The sequence below is a fragment of the Indicator indicator genome, chromosome 21 (genome assembly GCF_027791375.1).
Source record: "Indicator indicator isolate 239-I01 chromosome 21, UM_Iind_1.1, whole genome shotgun sequence".
Classification (NCBI taxonomy): domain Eukaryota; kingdom Metazoa; phylum Chordata; class Aves; order Piciformes; family Indicatoridae; genus Indicator; species Indicator indicator.
This window is the reverse complement of record NC_072030.1, coordinates 2,412,641-2,431,250: the sequence shown is the minus strand read 5'-3', so window position 1 is coordinate 2,431,250 and position 18,610 is coordinate 2,412,641. Positions and strand designations below refer to the sequence as shown.

At 42.5% G+C, this 18,610-nt stretch overlaps 1 protein-coding gene across 3 annotated transcripts in view; it reads right to left on the bottom strand.

Moving 5' to 3' along the window:
• The window catches only part of AP2A2 (adaptor related protein complex 2 subunit alpha 2), a 53,963-nt gene that overhangs the window by 5,493 nt on the left and 29,860 nt on the right, over positions 1–18,610 (bottom strand). Inside the window, exons 5-18 of one of the 3 annotated variants that reach the window (XM_054390626.1) lie at positions 15,972–16,101; positions 14,931–15,032; positions 13,338–13,446; positions 12,306–12,456; positions 11,694–11,862; positions 10,515–10,652; positions 8,952–9,134; positions 7,423–7,520; positions 7,052–7,283; positions 6,084–6,257; positions 3,945–4,108; positions 2,176–2,253; positions 1,212–1,294; positions 294–383 (exon numbers count right to left, since the gene is read on the bottom strand). In XM_054390626.1, the coding sequence (XP_054246601.1) occupies positions 294–383; positions 1,212–1,294; positions 2,176–2,253; positions 3,945–4,108; positions 6,084–6,257; positions 7,052–7,283; positions 7,423–7,520; positions 8,952–9,134; positions 10,515–10,652; positions 11,694–11,862; positions 12,306–12,456; positions 13,338–13,446; positions 14,931–15,032; positions 15,972–16,101 (1,901 nt within the window). The remainder of the gene's footprint in view (positions 1–293; positions 384–1,211; positions 1,295–2,175; positions 2,254–3,944; positions 4,109–6,083; positions 6,258–7,051; positions 7,284–7,422; positions 7,521–8,951; positions 9,135–10,514; positions 10,653–11,693; positions 11,863–12,305; positions 12,457–13,337; positions 13,447–14,930; positions 15,033–15,971; positions 16,102–18,610) is intronic. The other 2 variants (XM_054390627.1, XM_054390628.1) reach the window with 2 other exon arrangements.

The window sequence follows — 18,610 nt, the reverse complement described above, 5'->3', positions numbered from 1 at the left end:
GGCTTTTCCAACTAAAATGATTCTCTGACTCTTTCTATGCTACTTGACGACAGAAAGCTGGAGTTACATTATTTATTCAGCCTAGTTTTCTCCTTATTTCAAGAGCATAATTCATGTTTCTACCAGAGCTTTAAGGAGCTCAAGACCTGTTCTTTAGAAACCTGCTGACAACGTTTTATTTCGCTGTGTTTGAGGACAGCATGCCTCGATCCAGCAGCTTTCCTATAATGTTGTACAGCATAGGACACATATCCCAGAGAAGAACAGACACATGCTCCTGCATTCAAGGATATTTGACTGTAGCTCATCTGAGCAGATTACTGTTGGAGTAAAATTCAAGAACTGTGTTGACGTCTTATTACCATAGAATATGAACATACGCCCTGGAAAGAAGAGAAGACATTTTTTAGGCACACCACATACAATCACATTGAACTGCTTGTGCTTCATGGAGCTAACACTTTGTGCCTCCACCTTTTTAAAAACAAAGCATCCTGCACGTGGTTTATGTCACCAAAATATTCACAGTTCACAAGAAGTAACAGATTTAAACAAAACTACCAGACCCCTGCTGCAGCAGCTGTCACAAAGGCAGTTAAATAAATCAGTGGAAGTATCCCAGTTGTCAAAAGAATTTTATTCTGGTTATTCTGGTAGCAAAGTGGTGCAGAAGGGGAGAGGCAAGCAATCATAGTGCTGTCCTGTTTAAGTGCCAGCTCCTTCCTAGATGTTTTCATTATCCTGTGCATTAATTAAGTTAATTAATTAAAATGTCTGAAGCATATCATTTATCATATTATTACAGTGAGCTGCTTTAAGATATAATAATGGTGAAGTATCTCTTGCTGTACCTTTCGTACCAACTGTACCAAGTGTCCCTTGCTGTACCAACCTTTTTACACCCAATAGTGATTTATTTACCTTCTACCACTTTCTGTTCAAGATCTGGGGAAAATTTTAAAGGTACAGCCTAAAACTACCACAAACTAGGTAGCAAAAGCTGGAGCTTATAGTTTGACTTCACACTCCCATTTCACCTCAGCTATCAAGCAACCAAAAGCTGAATGAAACAAGAACACACAGACAGTGAAGATCTTAAGAGAGATTAGACCTAAAATCACAATTCTCTCTTAAGGAGCTGAAAATTGACTTCTATCTGCAGTATGGTGCTGGCACAGGAGTTGACAGGCACTTGGCCTGAAAAGTCTTACCCAGGTTCTGCCGAAACTCAGATTTCAATCCAATCTGTAGCAACTGATTTTCAAATAAGACCCCGTTATTTTTACACACAAACCTAGGGGAAGAGAAGGAAAAATGTGCTTTAAGTTGAGCTGTAGTAAACAATAATTAGAACCACAACATTCAAGGTTTACAGAGAGGATGAAGAGTGTGGTTAACCTAGAGTGCATCAGTCTGTCAGAGAGGCCTTTGCAGAAAACTGCAGTTAGAAAAAAAACAGTTTTACAACCAAAACCACCACTTGCAGGACACTAAGAGAACTGAATTTGCTTGGTAGGATGCCTGAGACACTACAAAGGAAGCCACAATATGCTGTGTACACACAACACTGTCTGTAAAGGACCAGGCAACAGGCTAGGATTTTTCTTATTCAGATTCTTGACAACCCCTGAAACTCATTAGGTTGGTGCAGAATTGGAAAGTCTGAAGCTTTGACTGTTTAAACCTGGAAGAAGAAAGGATCCCATTTCTGTGTCATGTAAGTCAACTGAGAGCTGTATTTTTTCCCCATTTTGAGAGAGGAAGCCCATTCTGCAGTGGTTTCAATCCCTTTCTGTCACCCTCCACTTAAAAGCAGAAGAGGTGGTCAGTGAACATCAGCCTTTTGCATACAAGGCACTTAAAACATGCTCCAAAGTATCAGTACTTTTGGCTGGTTTTTCTTGGTTTGTGAACAGTTGCAAAAGGTAACATACAAGAGGCATTGTCTCATTTTAGAGCAGTGTGTTACAGCACTGACTGGTAAAGGCAACTCTAACCTGTGTATTCATGAGCTTGTCATAACATCCACAGCATCTACAGAGGTGTTCTAGGCACAAGCCTGACAGCACACGTTTCTCTACTTCTGCTGCTATTAAGTCAACGCACAAATATAGTTTTGTTTTATAGCTATATTCTGGAAGTTGCCCAGCCTTGCAAGGTTTTAGTATTGCTTACTTGTGAAAAAGCTCATCAGCATCATGCACAGTATCAGCTGGTTCCTCAGAAACTACCTCAGATGAAGCCAGGTCAGGGCTAGTTCAGGCAGCACAAAGGAAGAAAGGCAGTAGCGACAGAGATAGGAGTTAGTAAAGACAGCTTAGTGCTTAGTTATTTCTTTCACCTCCTTCCTCAAAAATGGCACTGCTGAGTTCAATGCATGGAAAATTTATTAGCTGCCCTAGCTCAGTACACCTAGAAAGGTTTGAGGCATTAGGCAATGTTTTCCCCCATTTCTCTCCCCCATCCCACCCCTCCCTGATTGTTGGGAACCAGCAATTCTTCCCCAAGACAGAGGACAGCTGAAGGCATTCACTAGCTTCAATTTATACCTCTTGAAGAATCAAGTCCTTTTAGGTGTTTAATTGTGACAGCAAAAGAGTTTTAGTTCAAAACCATAACTGTAGAAATACATTAACTACCACAAATGTGCACTTTGAAGCAGAGACCTCACTGACCTTAGTGGCACCTCACAGCCAGTTCTCAAACACACCCAAGAGTAGGCAATAGACAAGTGCACAGCAAACAACTTACCCAAGGAACAGAAACAAAAGTGACAACAGCACTAAAAAGAGGCAGGAAACTGTAAAAGGCAACTTCTCAGTGCCATTAGAGAAGCATTTCATCTACTGACAGACCAAAGGGTTAAGCAATGCTATCTTTTCTTCTGCAGAAGGAGAAAACTCTTTAGGTAACTACTGCTTATAGAGCTACCAGTACTGGGGGAGTTCTTTGTTTGTTTGCCTTTTCTTCTTCTTTAAAGGAGAAAAAAAAAAAAAAAAAAAAAGCTCTAACAAGCTTGTTATAGTCCTGGTATTGTGCAGCATGGTGAAACATCACTCAGCATCTTCCAGGAGGAACATAGGATCAAGTCTTCATCACTGCAAACCTGCAACAATGCCCTACCTGCTGTAATACTTTGATCAAAACCTCCACAACCCAGGTAAGTCAGTTTCACTGATGACATCCTCTACGTTAAGATGCATTGCAAATGCCACCTTACCATTCAGAGTTTGGTCCTTGACAACAGTAACACAGTCTTTGGTCAGTAAGGAGACAGATTTCTGAAGCCATTCTGTGATCTTTCACTATAGCCACAGTGGCTTTTAACAGTGATAGGATGAACAACACTCTACCTTTTCTACCCTTGCTAATATCATTAGGAAGATATTTATCTCAAATACACCGAAGCACAAAGCAGTTGTTTGTTTGGTTTTTTTTCCCTTTTTGACATCTGTTTGTCAGACAGCAGCAGAGTAATTTAAGTCTATCTTGACATTCTCAGCACCAGTATCTCTGGATATGATCCATCTCACTGTTCCAGTATCAGCTTGCCATAAATGCAGAGACTCAAGAATACTTCATGGAAAGAAGACAAGAATAAACATATTCATATCAGGCCAGAGAACTCCCAAGTTCAAGATGTAATTGGATGCACAAGCAGCTTAGTTTAACAGAGAAGCAAAACCAGCACAAAAACTAAGCAATACTGTAATTATATCCTCAGGTTGGCTACTACAGACTCAATTCTTCCATGAGCAGAGGCATTCAATAAACAGAACACAGCCGACAGAGTTTAACAGCACTTCTGATGCACAACTACCACCCAGGAATGCATTCAACGAGCTGGAACAAAACCCAAAGTTATTTGCATGTATTTTTAGATCTCTGAGCCTGTTTTAACAGCCAAATCCTTCTGCAGATTCCTTACAGGGTGACTTAATTACCTCGCAAAGTTGTCATCGGAACCAGGAGCAAGAGGTGCGACGGCAGAAGCTGTATCTGAAAAGACATCCACCAGGAGGCTACCACCAGAGGAGGGTGGGGGAGCTGAATTGGTGAGAGGGGCAGCACCCAGACCCAGCAGATCCGCAGATGGAGAAGGAGTAGACTAGGGAAGACAAGACACTTGGGTGTTACACTGCAGCAAAACTAAAACCAAGCTGTCTCTTTGGCACAAACAAGCTATGGCACACTGCCTCTCCCCACCCCAAATCACACTTGGAATGGACATAGGAGGCTTCATGAACACAGTTATCCCCTTGTATTTCAACTTAAGGACATTTACAGACGTGTGGTTGGATTGGGGGCTGTTTTGTCTCTTTTGTTGTTTTTCTTTCCCCCCCTCTCCTTTTAAGAGTCTTATCTCATAGCTTAAAAAAAAAAAACAAAAACACAAAAAACCCAAACCCAAAATTCATCTCTCTGGTGTCTGCCTTCTGCAGAATCAGATTCTAATGTATGATGTCTCCCCCCTCCCCACTTCTCAGCTTAGTTTCAAGAGAAATTAAGCACTGTATGGAATGAGATTTAAATGTATTGCTTTTCTTTCACAAAAGAATCCAGAAAAAAAGGCAGTGGCTTTTCCACAAACCTGAATTAAATTATCACAGCATCTTTAAAATTGATTCTCAGTTTAGCCCAGGGTTTTTGAAGCTGGGCAAACCCTGTAAACAATGTCAAGCCTAACCAGCAAAAAAGCAGAACCTGAAGCTTCTTCAAGCTGCAAATAACCAAAGGCAGAGGCAAGACCTTTGAAACTTCTCTCTCAGAGCAAATCAAGTAGCCAGGACATAGAAACATGCAAAGGCCACATGTGCCCAAGTCACGTGCAAGAACAAGGCAGAGACTGCTAAAGTGTTCACCTACTGGACATCAATAACCTACAACATGCCAGATATGCCGAAGATGAGTCAGGAGATGCATTTGGATTGAGTCTGAAATCCTGTTTTTGTAAGCCAACTCCAAGCTGTTAAATACTCCAAAGACTGCATTGGATGCAGGATAATGAAAAATTCCCTGGCAAAAAGTTTCAGAAGCCGATCCAAACAGCTGGAACTCCAGCTTGGAACAGATTCTTGGTATCCAAGCCAGGGTGACACCAAAGCCAGTAATGAAAGCGTTATAACAGAGTTTCTTATATGGCTGCAACCCATGAAGTGAAGCTCATAAAACAGAACACAACTTTAGCTGCCAGCCACCTCAATCAGGCATGCAAAGTGCATCTGGCAGCTTTTCTGCTGGAAAGGTCTTTCTGTCCATTCAAAGATGTTGCACTTGGAACATCTACTCTTACATACCGCAATGACTAAGAGTTAAAGGATTCTGCTTTAATAAACTGAGTAGGGAGTGTGCTGAAATATTTCCTCCTCTTAGGTAATCTACTACTACATCTCAAGATGTAATAACAAGTTATGCTAGTCATTAAAGCCAGGAACAAGTATTACGTTATGGGAACAATTCATCCTACCAGCTTTAATTGACAGTAAGAGGAGAAATTTCAGCTCAGAAGAAACAAGACCGTAGCTTTGTCTTCCATTTCTGAACACAAACTGTACTGTCCAACAAACAATAACAATGTTGTATTGATGCAAGGACATCCATCTTGCCTATATCTAGTAAAAAACAAGCCAAAAAAACCCAACAAAATAACCCACATCAAGACCTTAAATATCTACCTTGTTAGACAAAGCAGGAGAACAGCTGATATTTAAAAGGAGTAACTTAAACTCTACAGTATGTTAATTTTAACATCTCACCTTCACCGTAATTTCAGCAGCAAGGAAATTCCCATTTTGAAGTTTACAGCAATGTTCACATTTGCCAAAGTAACAATGTAAAAAGGATTATTTAGTTTCTTTTTTCAGGCTGCAGACAGTTTGTCTCCATTTACAAAAGATTTCCAAGGGAAAATTGCATCCAAGCATGTGGGGGGGGGGCCAAAGCAGGGCCCCCTGTTCCCCTGCATTTTATAGCAAACACCCATAGTCTGAAATTTGAGATGAGAAGTTTATAAACCCCTAACAAGGCACTTTAAGGCACTTTCACACTGCCTGAAGGAGGGAAATAACAGCTTTTTAACTCACAACAGCACTGGCATTGACAGCGGCAGGTTCAGCGCTTCCATTCATATCAGAGCTCCTCTCCTTTTTGATCTCTTCCAGGTCAGTAACTGTGCCTGGGCCTTTCTTCTTCTTGAGTTTAGCCAAAATAGAAGATTCCCTCTCTGGAAAGGGAGGCATTTCTTCCAGCACTGTAGCCTTATCACAGACAAAAAGTGTATTAGTTTAACTTACAGAAAAAAGCCAAACCAGCTTCTGAGTCTTTGAAGGCAAAAGCAGAAGTCATTATCCAGACAGGAGATGACAATGCAGGTTGTTGGACAGTGAGGGAGCATTTCAAAACAACAAAAAGAAGTCAAAACTTTCTGAAGCCCTCCCAAAGCAGCTGTTGAAGAGAACAGGAACAGGTCTGGTACAGCACTATTAAACAAACAAAAACCAAGATCATATCAGACCTACCACTCCCTTAAGTCAAGCAGACTTAGACTGAAACCACAGAAGACCGCTCAAAGACCTAGTCAGATCCAAGCATTTATTAGCTGTCAAGACTAACTGTGCCATGCTCTGGCTAGATCTGAGTGCATCAGGTTAAAACACTGAACTTCTAGAGACAAGAAAGAAAAACTCAGGACAGTTACAAGGTTCCTGCCCACCATCAAGTCAGTCCTCAAAACAAAGCACTAGCCTTTTAGTATCTGAATGCTGCAGGACACTGTACTGCATCAGCCTACACTGGCTTCCCAGCCCCAGACTCCTTTAGTGGTCATTTGTCCCTCTAAAGCAGTAACAACTTGGATTTCAGCTCTAAATTAAAGATGACTGCAACTGAATTAGGTAGACAAAAAAGCCCCAACACATTAGTGCCCACATTCTCCATCCTTAGTCCTGCATGAAGGCTTCTGAGGAATCAGGTCAGGTTGAGTGGAGTTCATTTGTTGACAGAGGACACAGCTAGAGTTCTACATAAGAAAACAAACTACCTTTATACCTACCAAGATATCAGTACTGGCAATAGTACTGAGCCTCAAATACTCAACAGCTCTCTGCTGCAGCTCAACGTCAGCATTCTTTAGCTGACTGTCACTGCGCAGCACATCTTGAATTGTAGTTTTGATTTCTGGGAACAGGTTCACAAACTTGATGTAGGTAGACAGAAGCAGAGCTCTGGTCGGAACGCTGCACAGATGGAACTTGGAATGCAGCAAGTTGAACTGGATGAGGGGACTTAAAAGATGGGAAGAAAAAGAATTCGTTCAGTTTTGGCAGACAGGATAATTCTTAGTGCATTAGTAGCAAGAGCTGAATCACTTGTTAAGTGGCCTGTGTTCAACAGGCATTGGATTCTTCACATAGAGTGTTTTACCTTGATCTTGGATCACCTGCTATCAGATTTCCAAATTCTCCCAAGATGTAGCCACCTACTTTTACAAGATTCTCATGGCATGCTGGAGCCTGAAGGGCCTGCAAGAACACATTAAGAGTCAATCTGCAGTGGATAAAGACAAAAAGCTTTTCTTCCAATTCCATGTCCAGTTTACTGGTCTGTAAGAGGTCTAGATTAGAGTACTTAGGAAAAAAGTATGATATGTAGTAGGACTTCAAAAACAAACTCTGTAATTATCACTTGCTTAAGAGCAGCCTTAGATCCATCTAGCAGCAACACGGACTTTGGAGGACAATTACTGCAGCTTAGATTTCCCCTTCCACCTTTAGAGGTGTCAAAGGATATCAGCGTACTCAATTTAAACCTTGCAAGAGTCTGCTGAAGTTGTCCAAACAAAAAACAATTTTTTGTTGTTTTTTTTTTTTTTTTAAATATGAAGAAACATATAGCAGGGATGAGTTCTGAAAGCCAGCTTAAACATGCAGGAAAAATAGTGAAAACAGGGGAAACCTCAGGAAAAAAAAAAAAAAAAAAAAATCAAAATCAGTAACAAGGCCAGGCACTTCATAGTTGAAAAGCCAACTTTAATAGTTGAAATTCCAATTTTATCAGATCCCAAACAGAAAGAATGCTTCCAGAAGGATCATCAAGCTATCATTTGGAGTGTTTTCAATTCCTACTTGCAGAAAACTCAGGGTGGAAAAAAAAAAAAAAAAAAAAGGCAAGCCACCCTGTAAGAGGCTTCTATTTTCACTGCATTTCAGTAATTTTCCAGATAATTTCCTTACTAAGTCATCGATTCATAGATTCATAGAATGGGTTGGGTTGAAAGAGACCTTAAAGATAATCTAGTTCTAACTCCACTGCCATGGGCACAGACACCTCCCACCAGCCCAGCTTGCTCAAGGCCTCATCCAACCTAGCTTTGAACACACTTGCAGGCAGAGAGCATCCATGATGTCCCTGGGCAACCTGTTTCAGGGTCTCCCCACCCTCTGTGACAAGAACTTCTTGCTCGTCTCCAGTCTCAATCTCCTCTCTGCCAGCTCAAAGCCCTTGTCAAAAGCCCTTGTCACTACAAGCCCTCATCAAAAGTCCCTCCCCCAGGTCTCCTGTAGCCTCCTTCAGATACTGGAAAGCTGCTGCAAGGTCTCCCTGGAGCCACCTTCTCTCCAGGCTGACCAGCCCCAATTCACAGCCTGTCCCCTCAACACTATCCTCCAAAACAAACCCCCCAGCACAATCCACCCAAAACCAGAGCAGTGTCAGGTGTACATTAAATAAGCCAGAAAAGCTTCTCATTAACTTGAGTCTCTGAAAAAAAAAAAATAACAACAATCTATGATGCTTGCTACACAGAAGGCTTTAGCAATGTTTTGCTGAGATACTCAGGCTGTATTTTGACTCCTCCCTAACACAGGGAAGCACACATGCACACCTTCCAGATGTGTGCTATTTACTGAATTCCTGCCTCAGTTGGAAAATGAACTGAACACCATTCTTCTCACCTCAAAAACAGTCTTTGCTGCATAGCCTTGCACATCATCCCTGTTGATGACAATCTGAATGACTCTGTACCACACTTCTTCACTGACATAGTCACCAGCGATGCGAATCAGGTTCAGGATTGTGTCCACATACCAGGTGTAGTCCACAGCATACTTCTCAGCTAGGATTGCAACCTTCAGAACCTGAATGCACACAAGAGAATAGAAGGAGGCTGATCAGCTTCTGCTGTAAGCTGTGATAGCCCACTGCAGCCTAGAAGCCTCTGTTTGATGCAGCAGCTTGCTCACTTGCTCCCCCAGCTCAGGTGAAAGATGAACACTGACACTGAGCCAGAAGACACCAGCTGTCAGGCACATGATGATTTCCCCACAATGCATTCCAAGAGCTTGCATCTGAAGCTTTCCAGCTGCATGCTGAAGTGATCAAGAGCAACTGGCTGAGTATTTTTTGTTTCCTACAAAAATCACCATAAATTCATGAAATGGTTGGGTTGGAAGGGACCTTAAAGATCTTTTAGTTCCAACCCCCCCAGCATGAGCACCGACACCTTCCATTGGACCAGGTTGCCCAAGGCCCTGTCCAGCCTGGCCTTAAACAGCTCTCCAAGGAGGGGGCAACCACAACCTCCTGGAAAACCTGTCCAAAACTATCACACAGGACCCCATAGGAAATTGAAAAGCTCTGGACAAAACCCCAGTAACTCAAGCTAGCAGAGGCAGACCAGAGTCACCAAAACACAACTGACCTTTTGGGGTCATACAATGATTCTTATTTTTAGATCCTGAAGCAAACAATCAACATAAAGAGATCTCCATATCATTTGTTATCAGCTGCATCTATATTGACCTATTCTTTCAAGAGCAACAAGTTAATAGAATGAAATTCACATTATCTGCCAAGTCAGGAGAGATTGCCAGCAGGAACAGGACAGTACAAGAGGGAAATCAACTAACACTGTGTTCCATGTTAACTTCTCTCATTAAGAAACTTTTACACCCAACTAAGCTAAATAACGTAAGGAAGGTCCTTATGTGACTATTTTAACTATTATGCTTTTTCCTGCTAGGAGAAAGTAGATAGATAGACCTCTCACAGTTGGTTATTAGATACTGGTTCATGGAAATCCTCAGACTGAATGTTGTCACAGCATCCACAATATTGAAGCTGTAGCTACAAATAAGCATTTATCACACTAATTTCTGAAGCTATTACACAGAGTAGGATATAACCCTTAGCTCTAGAGCACAAGCACTAGTAAAATTCATTTCCCTTTCTATATGCAGGCCAAGATTAGTTTTTAAAATTGTTAGTTTCCAAGGTTTTGCTTTTTCTTCCCTCTCCAACCTCTTCAACCTAAATGAAGAACACTCTTCAAACTTCCTTTCCTTCTTCAACCTAAATGAAGAATGCTCTTTGCTATTAGACTACAAAATTAGGGGGGAGGGGTTGGCTTTTTTTTTGAACCACGAAAAAGAATCTCCCCAGCATCTCAATCAATAAATGATGCACATGGTGCCAAAGCCAGCAATGAAAGAGTTAAGGAAATACTAATATCAACTCACAATTTCCTCTCTGATAGAATAATCAGCAGTCTCCAAGTAATTCAGCATTTCAGCCACAATCTGCTGGGCATTGCTTCGGTCACACATGGCATACAGGAGATCCACAGCTCTCTGTCGCACACTTACATCTCTTTCAGTCTGCAAAAGGACACACACAGAAGGTCTTGGAGAAGGACAAGCAATTTACTGAAGAGATAAAATGTTACTGTAGAATCATAGAATGGTTCAGGCCAGAAGGGACCTCCAAAGGTCATCTAGTCTGACCTCCCCACAGTCAGAAGGGACATTCTCAACTAGATCAGGCTAGATCACCCTTGTCAAGTTGAGCATCTCCAGGGATGGGGCCTCAACCACCTCCCTGGGCAACCTGTTCCAGTGTTCCACCATCTTCATAGTAAAGAACTTCTTCCTGATATCCAATCTAAATCTGCCCTTCTCTAGTTTGAAGCCATTGCCCCTTGACCTGACACTGCAGGCCTTTCTAAAAACAGTCTCTCTCCATCCTTCCTGTAGGCCCCCTTCAGGTACTGGAAGGCTGATATTAGGTCTCCCCAGACCCTCCTCTTCTCCAGGCTGTACAACCCACAGTCAACTTTAAAGCAAACAATTTCATCATCTTTCAGATGCAAAATGATCTTAAGATACACTTCCACACACAAGCTATGAGTTTCTCTCGTTACTCTTTCAGTCACCTAGAAAGATGTCTCTGGAGACTCAGCTTCCTGCTTTTAGATTACATTTCCAAAATTCAAATAATTAGGGTTTGTTTCTGTAGTTTACATATCCAAAGCTGTGCAAGTGCTGGGAGAATGGAGGAGTTTGTACAGAATTCTCCACGATTACCCTAGCTATGGTGAGTCTGTGGTCTCCACAGGCACCACTGGTCACAACTGCACTAATAACTGATTTGAAATTGTCCAACCACAGTGCAACAGGCAATTAGCTACCTGCAGGTTTACTGTTGGGCTTACATTGTACCAACTGAAGCTGGCCTCTGTTTTTGCTAGCACAGCAAAGTTTTGCAGGACTACAAGAAAACTTCTGAGAAGACTTCTGAGAAAAATACTTAGGGATCCAATGAGTTATGAGCTTAAGGAGGGGTGGGGGCGACCTTGGGGCAGAGGGCACTGAGGCAGGGGAACAGACAAGACTCACCACAGACTGCACACAAATATTTACCTTCAGGGCATTGATAACAGTTTCTATGTGTGTTTTCACAGCCTCGTGTGAGAACTCAGAGCTGGCAAGCGTGCACATGCTTTCCAGTGCTAGGTAACGCAAATTAGTTTCTCGGTGCTGCAAGAACTGACCTAGCTGGTTACAGGCACGGACTAGGAGGTTTGGCTCACTGCACAGGAGAGGAGAGAAAGTGAAAGGGTTAAAAGCAGCAGGTTTGAGAACACCCAACACAGAATACATTATTTCTGCAGTGGAAAATTCTTTCAATGCATTAAAGTGTCTGCTAGAATGCCTTGCTGGTGACATGATAATTCAGATCCTGTGAGCAAATCACCTCTGTTGGATTAGAGTGGTGGGGTCAACACAAAACACCCCTCAAAACAGAAGCAGCAAGAAAAAGCAATTAAAAAAAAAAGAAAACAAACAAAACCACACTGACAGCAACACAGTGCATTAATACTGCTCAATCCCATCACTGTGCTGGTGTTCCAGTCTAGCAAGCAACTTCATGTTCCGTTCTCCTCCCTTCCCCTCCCCTCCAGTACAAACCCAGACTAGGCCACAGCTTTTCCCTTAGAACACCCTGACCAGAGCCACGTTCTCCCAGCTCACCTGTCGTGGTGTATGATTAAGCTGATGGCCTCGAACAGCACAGCGTTCTTCGCGTTTGAGTGCTGCACTTTCTTGGACTTCGGTGGCTCCTGGGCTTTGTTCAGGATCGTTTCCAGGCATTCTGTCAGACGGCCACGTACCGCAGGGTCTTCTGGAGAAGAACAAGCCGTTGGACAACTTCATTTTACTCAACACCCTAATCCCTACTTTAGGCCTTCCACCTTGCTAGTTCTGACTAAACTGAAGCATTCTGATACACCAAACACAGTTCACCCTCCCCCAGGAGAGAGCTGGCATAAGAACTCTGTGCCACAGGTCTATTTGGGTGACTGCAAAAGTCAAACATACTCTGCGCTGTATTTCAAGGCTTTAATATCATATAATGGCTTAGGTTGGGAGGGACTTTAGATACCAACTACTCCAACACTCCCTCCATGGGAAGGGACACCTCTCAACTAGACTTGGTTGCCCAAGGCCTCATCCAGTCTGGCCTTGAACACCTCCAGAGAGGGGGCAGCCACAACCTCTCCAGGCAACCTCTTTCAGAGTCTCACCACTCATACTGAAGAACTTCTTCCTAAGCTGCAGACTAACCCTGCTCTCTGTCAGCTAAAGACCATTCCCCCTTGTCCTGTTGCTAGAGACTCTTATGAAGAGTCCCTCTCCAGCTTTCCTCTAGACTCCCTTCAGGTATAAGAAAGCAGCTCTAAGGTTTCCCCAGTGCCTTTTCTTCTCTAGGCTGAACAACTCCAGCTCCCTCAGCCTATCCTCATAGCAGAGGTGCTTCAGCCCTTGGATCATCTTTGTTTGAAACAGCAGCTCCAACTGGTTTGTAGGAGGCACAGTGGTTTGAGACTTTGCTCTGAGCTACACAGCATTTAATTTAACAACATGAAACATTCAGGAGCAGACTTCAGTGCCCTTGTCTTAAGACAACATGCTTGCACTCCAAGTTATGGTAACACCACAGCAGCTTTTTGAAGATAACTTACTGCACAGGAGAGAGGGCCACGGCTGAGATGTGTGCATTACCTGGAGGTGGGTAGCACTGTAACAGCCTCAGAAGTTTCACAGACAACCAAGGAGCAGGAACAAAGTAGTATGTGTAGTCCTGAAGATCTGTTGATGCAGAAGTTACAATCTGTAAAATTAAGCAGACAGCACATCAGCTATTGTAGTGAAGTAGTGTGCAATCATGAAAAGGATCTGAGCAACCTTGTAGGTCACCTTTGACAGAGGCTTACAAAACTATGTCACTAGCAATGTTTAATTCAGTAGATTAATTAGGTGCAAGCTGTCATACTAGGACTACACCATCAGGATCCTCTTAACTGAAGTTCAGTTTTACAGATACAGTCTCTCCCCGAAAGTATGCTTGCTTTTAAGAGTGAAGATGGCCATCTTCTAACCCCAAAATGTATAGCTAGAAGCTAGACTTTAATTCAGCAATTCCTAGATTCAGCCAACAGAAAACCTAAATATAGTGTTATAATTAATTGCTGACAGGTGAACTTGGAATTCAAGTGCAAGATGCTACGACAGACTCAACTACAGCAGAAAGAAATAACTAACACCTTCATACTCCAGAGCAAAGAACAGAGAGCTTTCACAGTGAGATGTGATAAGGGTTAGATCAGGCTTCAGGATTACCCCTCTCTCTTTTCCCCCGTTTAAGTCTAGGGTAAGCATGAGCATGGCACTAGCTTTGCCTAAAGAAATTCTAATCTAGTTCTTGCTGCTCCATTACAGAACAGCTATGTACTTCCCTTAGCACTTCCTTGTGCTTTTAAATATTAGCTAAAATCTTCACATTTGAAAAGAAATTTAATTTCTCTGAACTAAAAAGTAATTCTGGATATACCACCACAAAAATCTTGGTATAAAACAGTATCCTCCGGTCTCTTGTATACCTTCCATAAAACAAAAACTTACAGAATTTTCCCTTCACTCCTGTCAGCTACCCTACACCCATTTACACAGTATCAGATGCTCATGACTGTTAACCTAGCAGCAGTTCCAAAGAGGGAATAGGGAAAAGATCCATCTTGTAAGAACCTCAGATAAAAGTTATGGCTGTATTTTTGAGGGTTCTGTGCAGAAGTTTGCAGAATCAGTAGTTGATCCAACTACTCTTTAATGTTACATAAAATGAGCATTAAAAATGCAGCTGCATCATGAGGATCCTTTCAAATACAACAGAGGAGAGAGGGGTTGGGGTGGGGAGATAGAGACCTGGCTGGACAGCGGGGGAAGAGAGAGAGAGAGAGAGAGAGAGAGAGAGAGACAGAGAGAGAGAGAGAGAGAGAGAGAGAGAGAGAGAGAGAGAGAGAGAGAGAGAGAGAGAGAGAGAGAGAGAGAGAGAGAGAGACCTTTTTGCTTCATAGGCTTGGAGCACAGCACTAAAGTTTGGGCAAGCCAATAGTTTTCTGCCTGGGTAAGCAACGTGCTAGAAGTTGGCTGAAGCAACTGCATGGAGTGAAACTGAATCATCTTCACTTTTAATGGTACACTAAACTAACATGACCTAGAAAGCTGAACAAATAAGTAACAGTAAGCTAACCTGACCTAGAAAGCAGAGTAAATTAAGCAACAGTGAAGTATTATCAGGGTTATCATTGGACTCACTCTGCTTAATCTAGACACTGCCAAGGAGACTGAAGTTTTAAACTCTTCTGGGTTCTTCTGTGCCAAAGTGGTAATCAGACTCGTAGCTGCAGTAACCACACCCTAGAAAAAACAAAACCAGAACATTCAGTTTTGTACAGCTTAAGATGCTGCCCACCAACACCTTCTACTACAAGTATATGTTCATATACAACAACACTGAGTTCATCTCCATGACAAAGCCCTATGTTCAAAAGCCCTTAATTTGGCTGGCCGATGGACTAGGCACACAGAATCCTCACCAAGGTGATATTGCCATGCTTGCAGAGCATTTCATGACATTTTTTATTACCTTTATTTTGTGTTTGGATAGTATCTAGAAATGCAGAGAGCTATGATAATATAAAGCCTGCATGCAAACTGTCTTACTACAACAGAAACATGAGGAGAAGGAATAGGGTGCAGGTGGCCATTCCAGAAAGAATTCTGACAATCCAGCATGGAGAGGGGCTTGTGTAAGAAGCCTTTTCTATTAGTGCAGAATAAAGCACCCCTGTAACCACTGAAACAAGTCTTAATGGCCCTACTACCATAATATAATTAGATGGAGAAGTCTCTTATCTAGAATATGCTTTTCTGAACCAGCAAGGTAAGAATGACACCACAGACACCACAGCACAAGGAAGTCCAAGCACTGACAAATCAGGTCTTGCATTTTTAGAGCAGGTCTGATCTTCAAAGGCCTAGGAAAATTATGTTTTACATCTATGCAAGATAACTTCAGGTCACATGGCACAAGGTTAATTTTGAGCCAGAGCAAAAGAACTTGAGCATATTATCTTGTATCGCCAAAGAAAAGATAAACAAAACTTTAATAAAGGCTAACATATAAAGCAACTAAAACAGGATAACTCCTTCCATCTTTTCCCAAGCCTGAAGAAAACCAAGTTTCAAGAAACTCAGTTGCTTGAAAGGCTGGAGGAGAAATAAGCTAATAGCATTTTTAAGAGCAGAGGTGGAATCATTAGAACAGGCCCCAGAAGCATAATGAAGCTGATTTACCAAGTGCTGGTCATTGAGGAGATGCACCACTCTAGATGTCCAGTCTCCCATGGGGACAAGGTCAGGAGAAGTTCTATACAAACGCAGCAAGCATAAGGCAGCACTCTGCTTCACACTATCCATAGTATCTCTGCAAGACAAAACCAGGGATTTAAACCACTGCTGAAGTCACAGCACTACCTGCAGGCCAGCACTATGCTGGTCTTTGCACTGACTCAGCATCCACAGCCATCTTTTCAACAGAAGCTGAAACACAAGTTTACTAAATTCTTCACAGGTTATAGTATTTGTTCTTCATTAGAATCTTTATAATCATAGAACAGCTTAGGTTGGAAGGGGCCTTAGAGATCATCTACTCAACCTTCCTTGCCATGGCCAGGGATACCTCTCAATTAGACTTGGCTGCTCAAGGCCTGAACCAACCTGGCCTTGAACACTTCAAGGAAGGAGGCATCCACAACCTCTTTCGGCAACCCATTCCAGTGTCTCACCATCCTCATACTGAAGAGCGTCTTCCTAAAATCCAGTCTAATCCTACTCTCCTTCAGCTTAAAACCACTCCCCCTTGTCCTGTCACCAGACACTTTCTATGAAAAGTTCCTCTCCAGCCTGTGTAGGTTCCCTTCAGGTATTAGAAGGCAGCTCTAAGGTCTCCCCAGTGCCTTTTCTTCTCCAGGATGAACAACCTCAGTAATTGTCCAGAAAGTTTAACCCGTGAAATTTTCAACTATTACCTATGTCTAGTAGCCTCTCTAAAGATTCTCTACACCCTAGAGTGGCATTTCACATTTTATCAGAACTGAAAAGTTCATCATGAGATGAGCACAACCTCATCTAGCCATGAGAACAAGCTTGTCCAAACCAACTCAAGTCATACAGTTAGGGTACACTGCATTATCTCCTGAAAGGTCCTGCATATCAGCTACAAATCATTACTCAGCAGCTCTAGTACCTACAGCAAGCAGGCAAGGCAGCCAGCTATCACCAAGCATGCAACCCACAGCTCCATTCACCTTGCCACCCGTGTTGCTGGCACAGAAAAAGGTTATTTTAGGAGCAGCCTGCTGCTCTTCCAGTTCAGTGAGCTCCCTTTCAAAAAGTGGCCAATTAAGCATTTTCTATGTTGCACAAAGCTAAAAACCAGAAAGCATCAGTACTGAAAGTTCCATAAGAACCCGAAATCTTCACATCACTAGCAGCAGTTGTGTGAATCTACCAGTTTTCCAAGAGACCAAATTGTACCTCAGTTAAAAACACAAAAACAATAAACCCTAAATCTACTCCTCCTCTCCCTACCCACTTCCTCCTTGTCCTGTCACTAAAGGCTCTGCTCAAAAGTCTGTCCCAAACTTTCTGATCTTTAAGCACTGAAAAGCCATCAGGTCTCCCTGAAGCCTTTTCTTTTCCAGGCTGAACTAACTCAACACTTTCAGACTGGCCTCACAGCAGAGGTGGTGTGTTCCAGCCCTCATATCATTGTTGTGGCTTCCTCTGGATCTCCTTCATCATATTAATGCCCTTCTTGTGAGTGGAACAAGGCCCTTCTTTGCACAGGACACATTCTCTTAAGAGTGAGGCTCTGAAGACCGATCCCAGAACACAAACAGCTCGTAGGTCAAACGAGTGTGAACTGAAGGTGCTGTGCTCTATGATTAATGACTCCAAATTGCTTTTTAAGGTTATCTTACTAAAACCCATGACTCATCAGTGTTGACTCTCCTTGCACATGGGAAGGGCAGTGCAGGATAGGACAGCAAAAAGTCTGACAGGGCCCCCAGAATACACCATCTCTAGATGTGATCCCTCACATGGGGAATTCCACATCTAAGAAAGGTGAAACAATGAGAGATTCTCCCCCATTTCTTCCACCAGACCAGGCCTATGCTAAGCATCAGGTTCTAGCTGCTTTCTGGCCCACACTACATTTTCAGCTCTGCAGAACAGTGACAGTGCTCAAGCATGGCATTAGAGAAACCATTTCCAGAGTTCCTAAGTGCTTCCTGAGACTTCTGCTACAACTACATACCATGTTTTAGCCTTTCTCTTGCTGCCAACTCAGACAGTGCACATAACAGACAGTCACAATTGCTGTTGCGTAAGCAACATTGGCAAGCTGCAGAGCTTGACATTTAGAGTCTTGAAACAGTTCTTGCACAACATAACACTTTAAAGGAAGACAATAGTTTGTTATAAAACAAGATCCATGCATATTCCAAAACATTTCATAGCCCTAAGAGTGTAAATGCACTCTTTGCAATTGGACACCAAGTTCTGAAATAAATTAGCCCTGCAACCACAAGTTTTGGTTTGGATTTACTCAACTACAGTTGCAGCCACTTGCCAAGAGCGTTTAGAGACTTGTAGCCAACCAAAGGGAAAGGCAGAAAGCTGGCACTGACTGCTGGCCATTTACAGGGATTGCTGTTGACCTGGCTAGCAGATGAGGCAAGGAAGCTCACACAACAGAATATTCTCACATTCCTTATGAAGTCAGGACCATTTAGCACAGAGTCACAGAATTGTTTTGGTTGGAAAAGTCCTTTAAGATCGAGTCTAACCAGTACCTAACCCTACCAACTATTTTGGGCTGCTCAGGGAGCATGTTTAAAAGCCATAGAGATCTGATGCTTGGGGACATG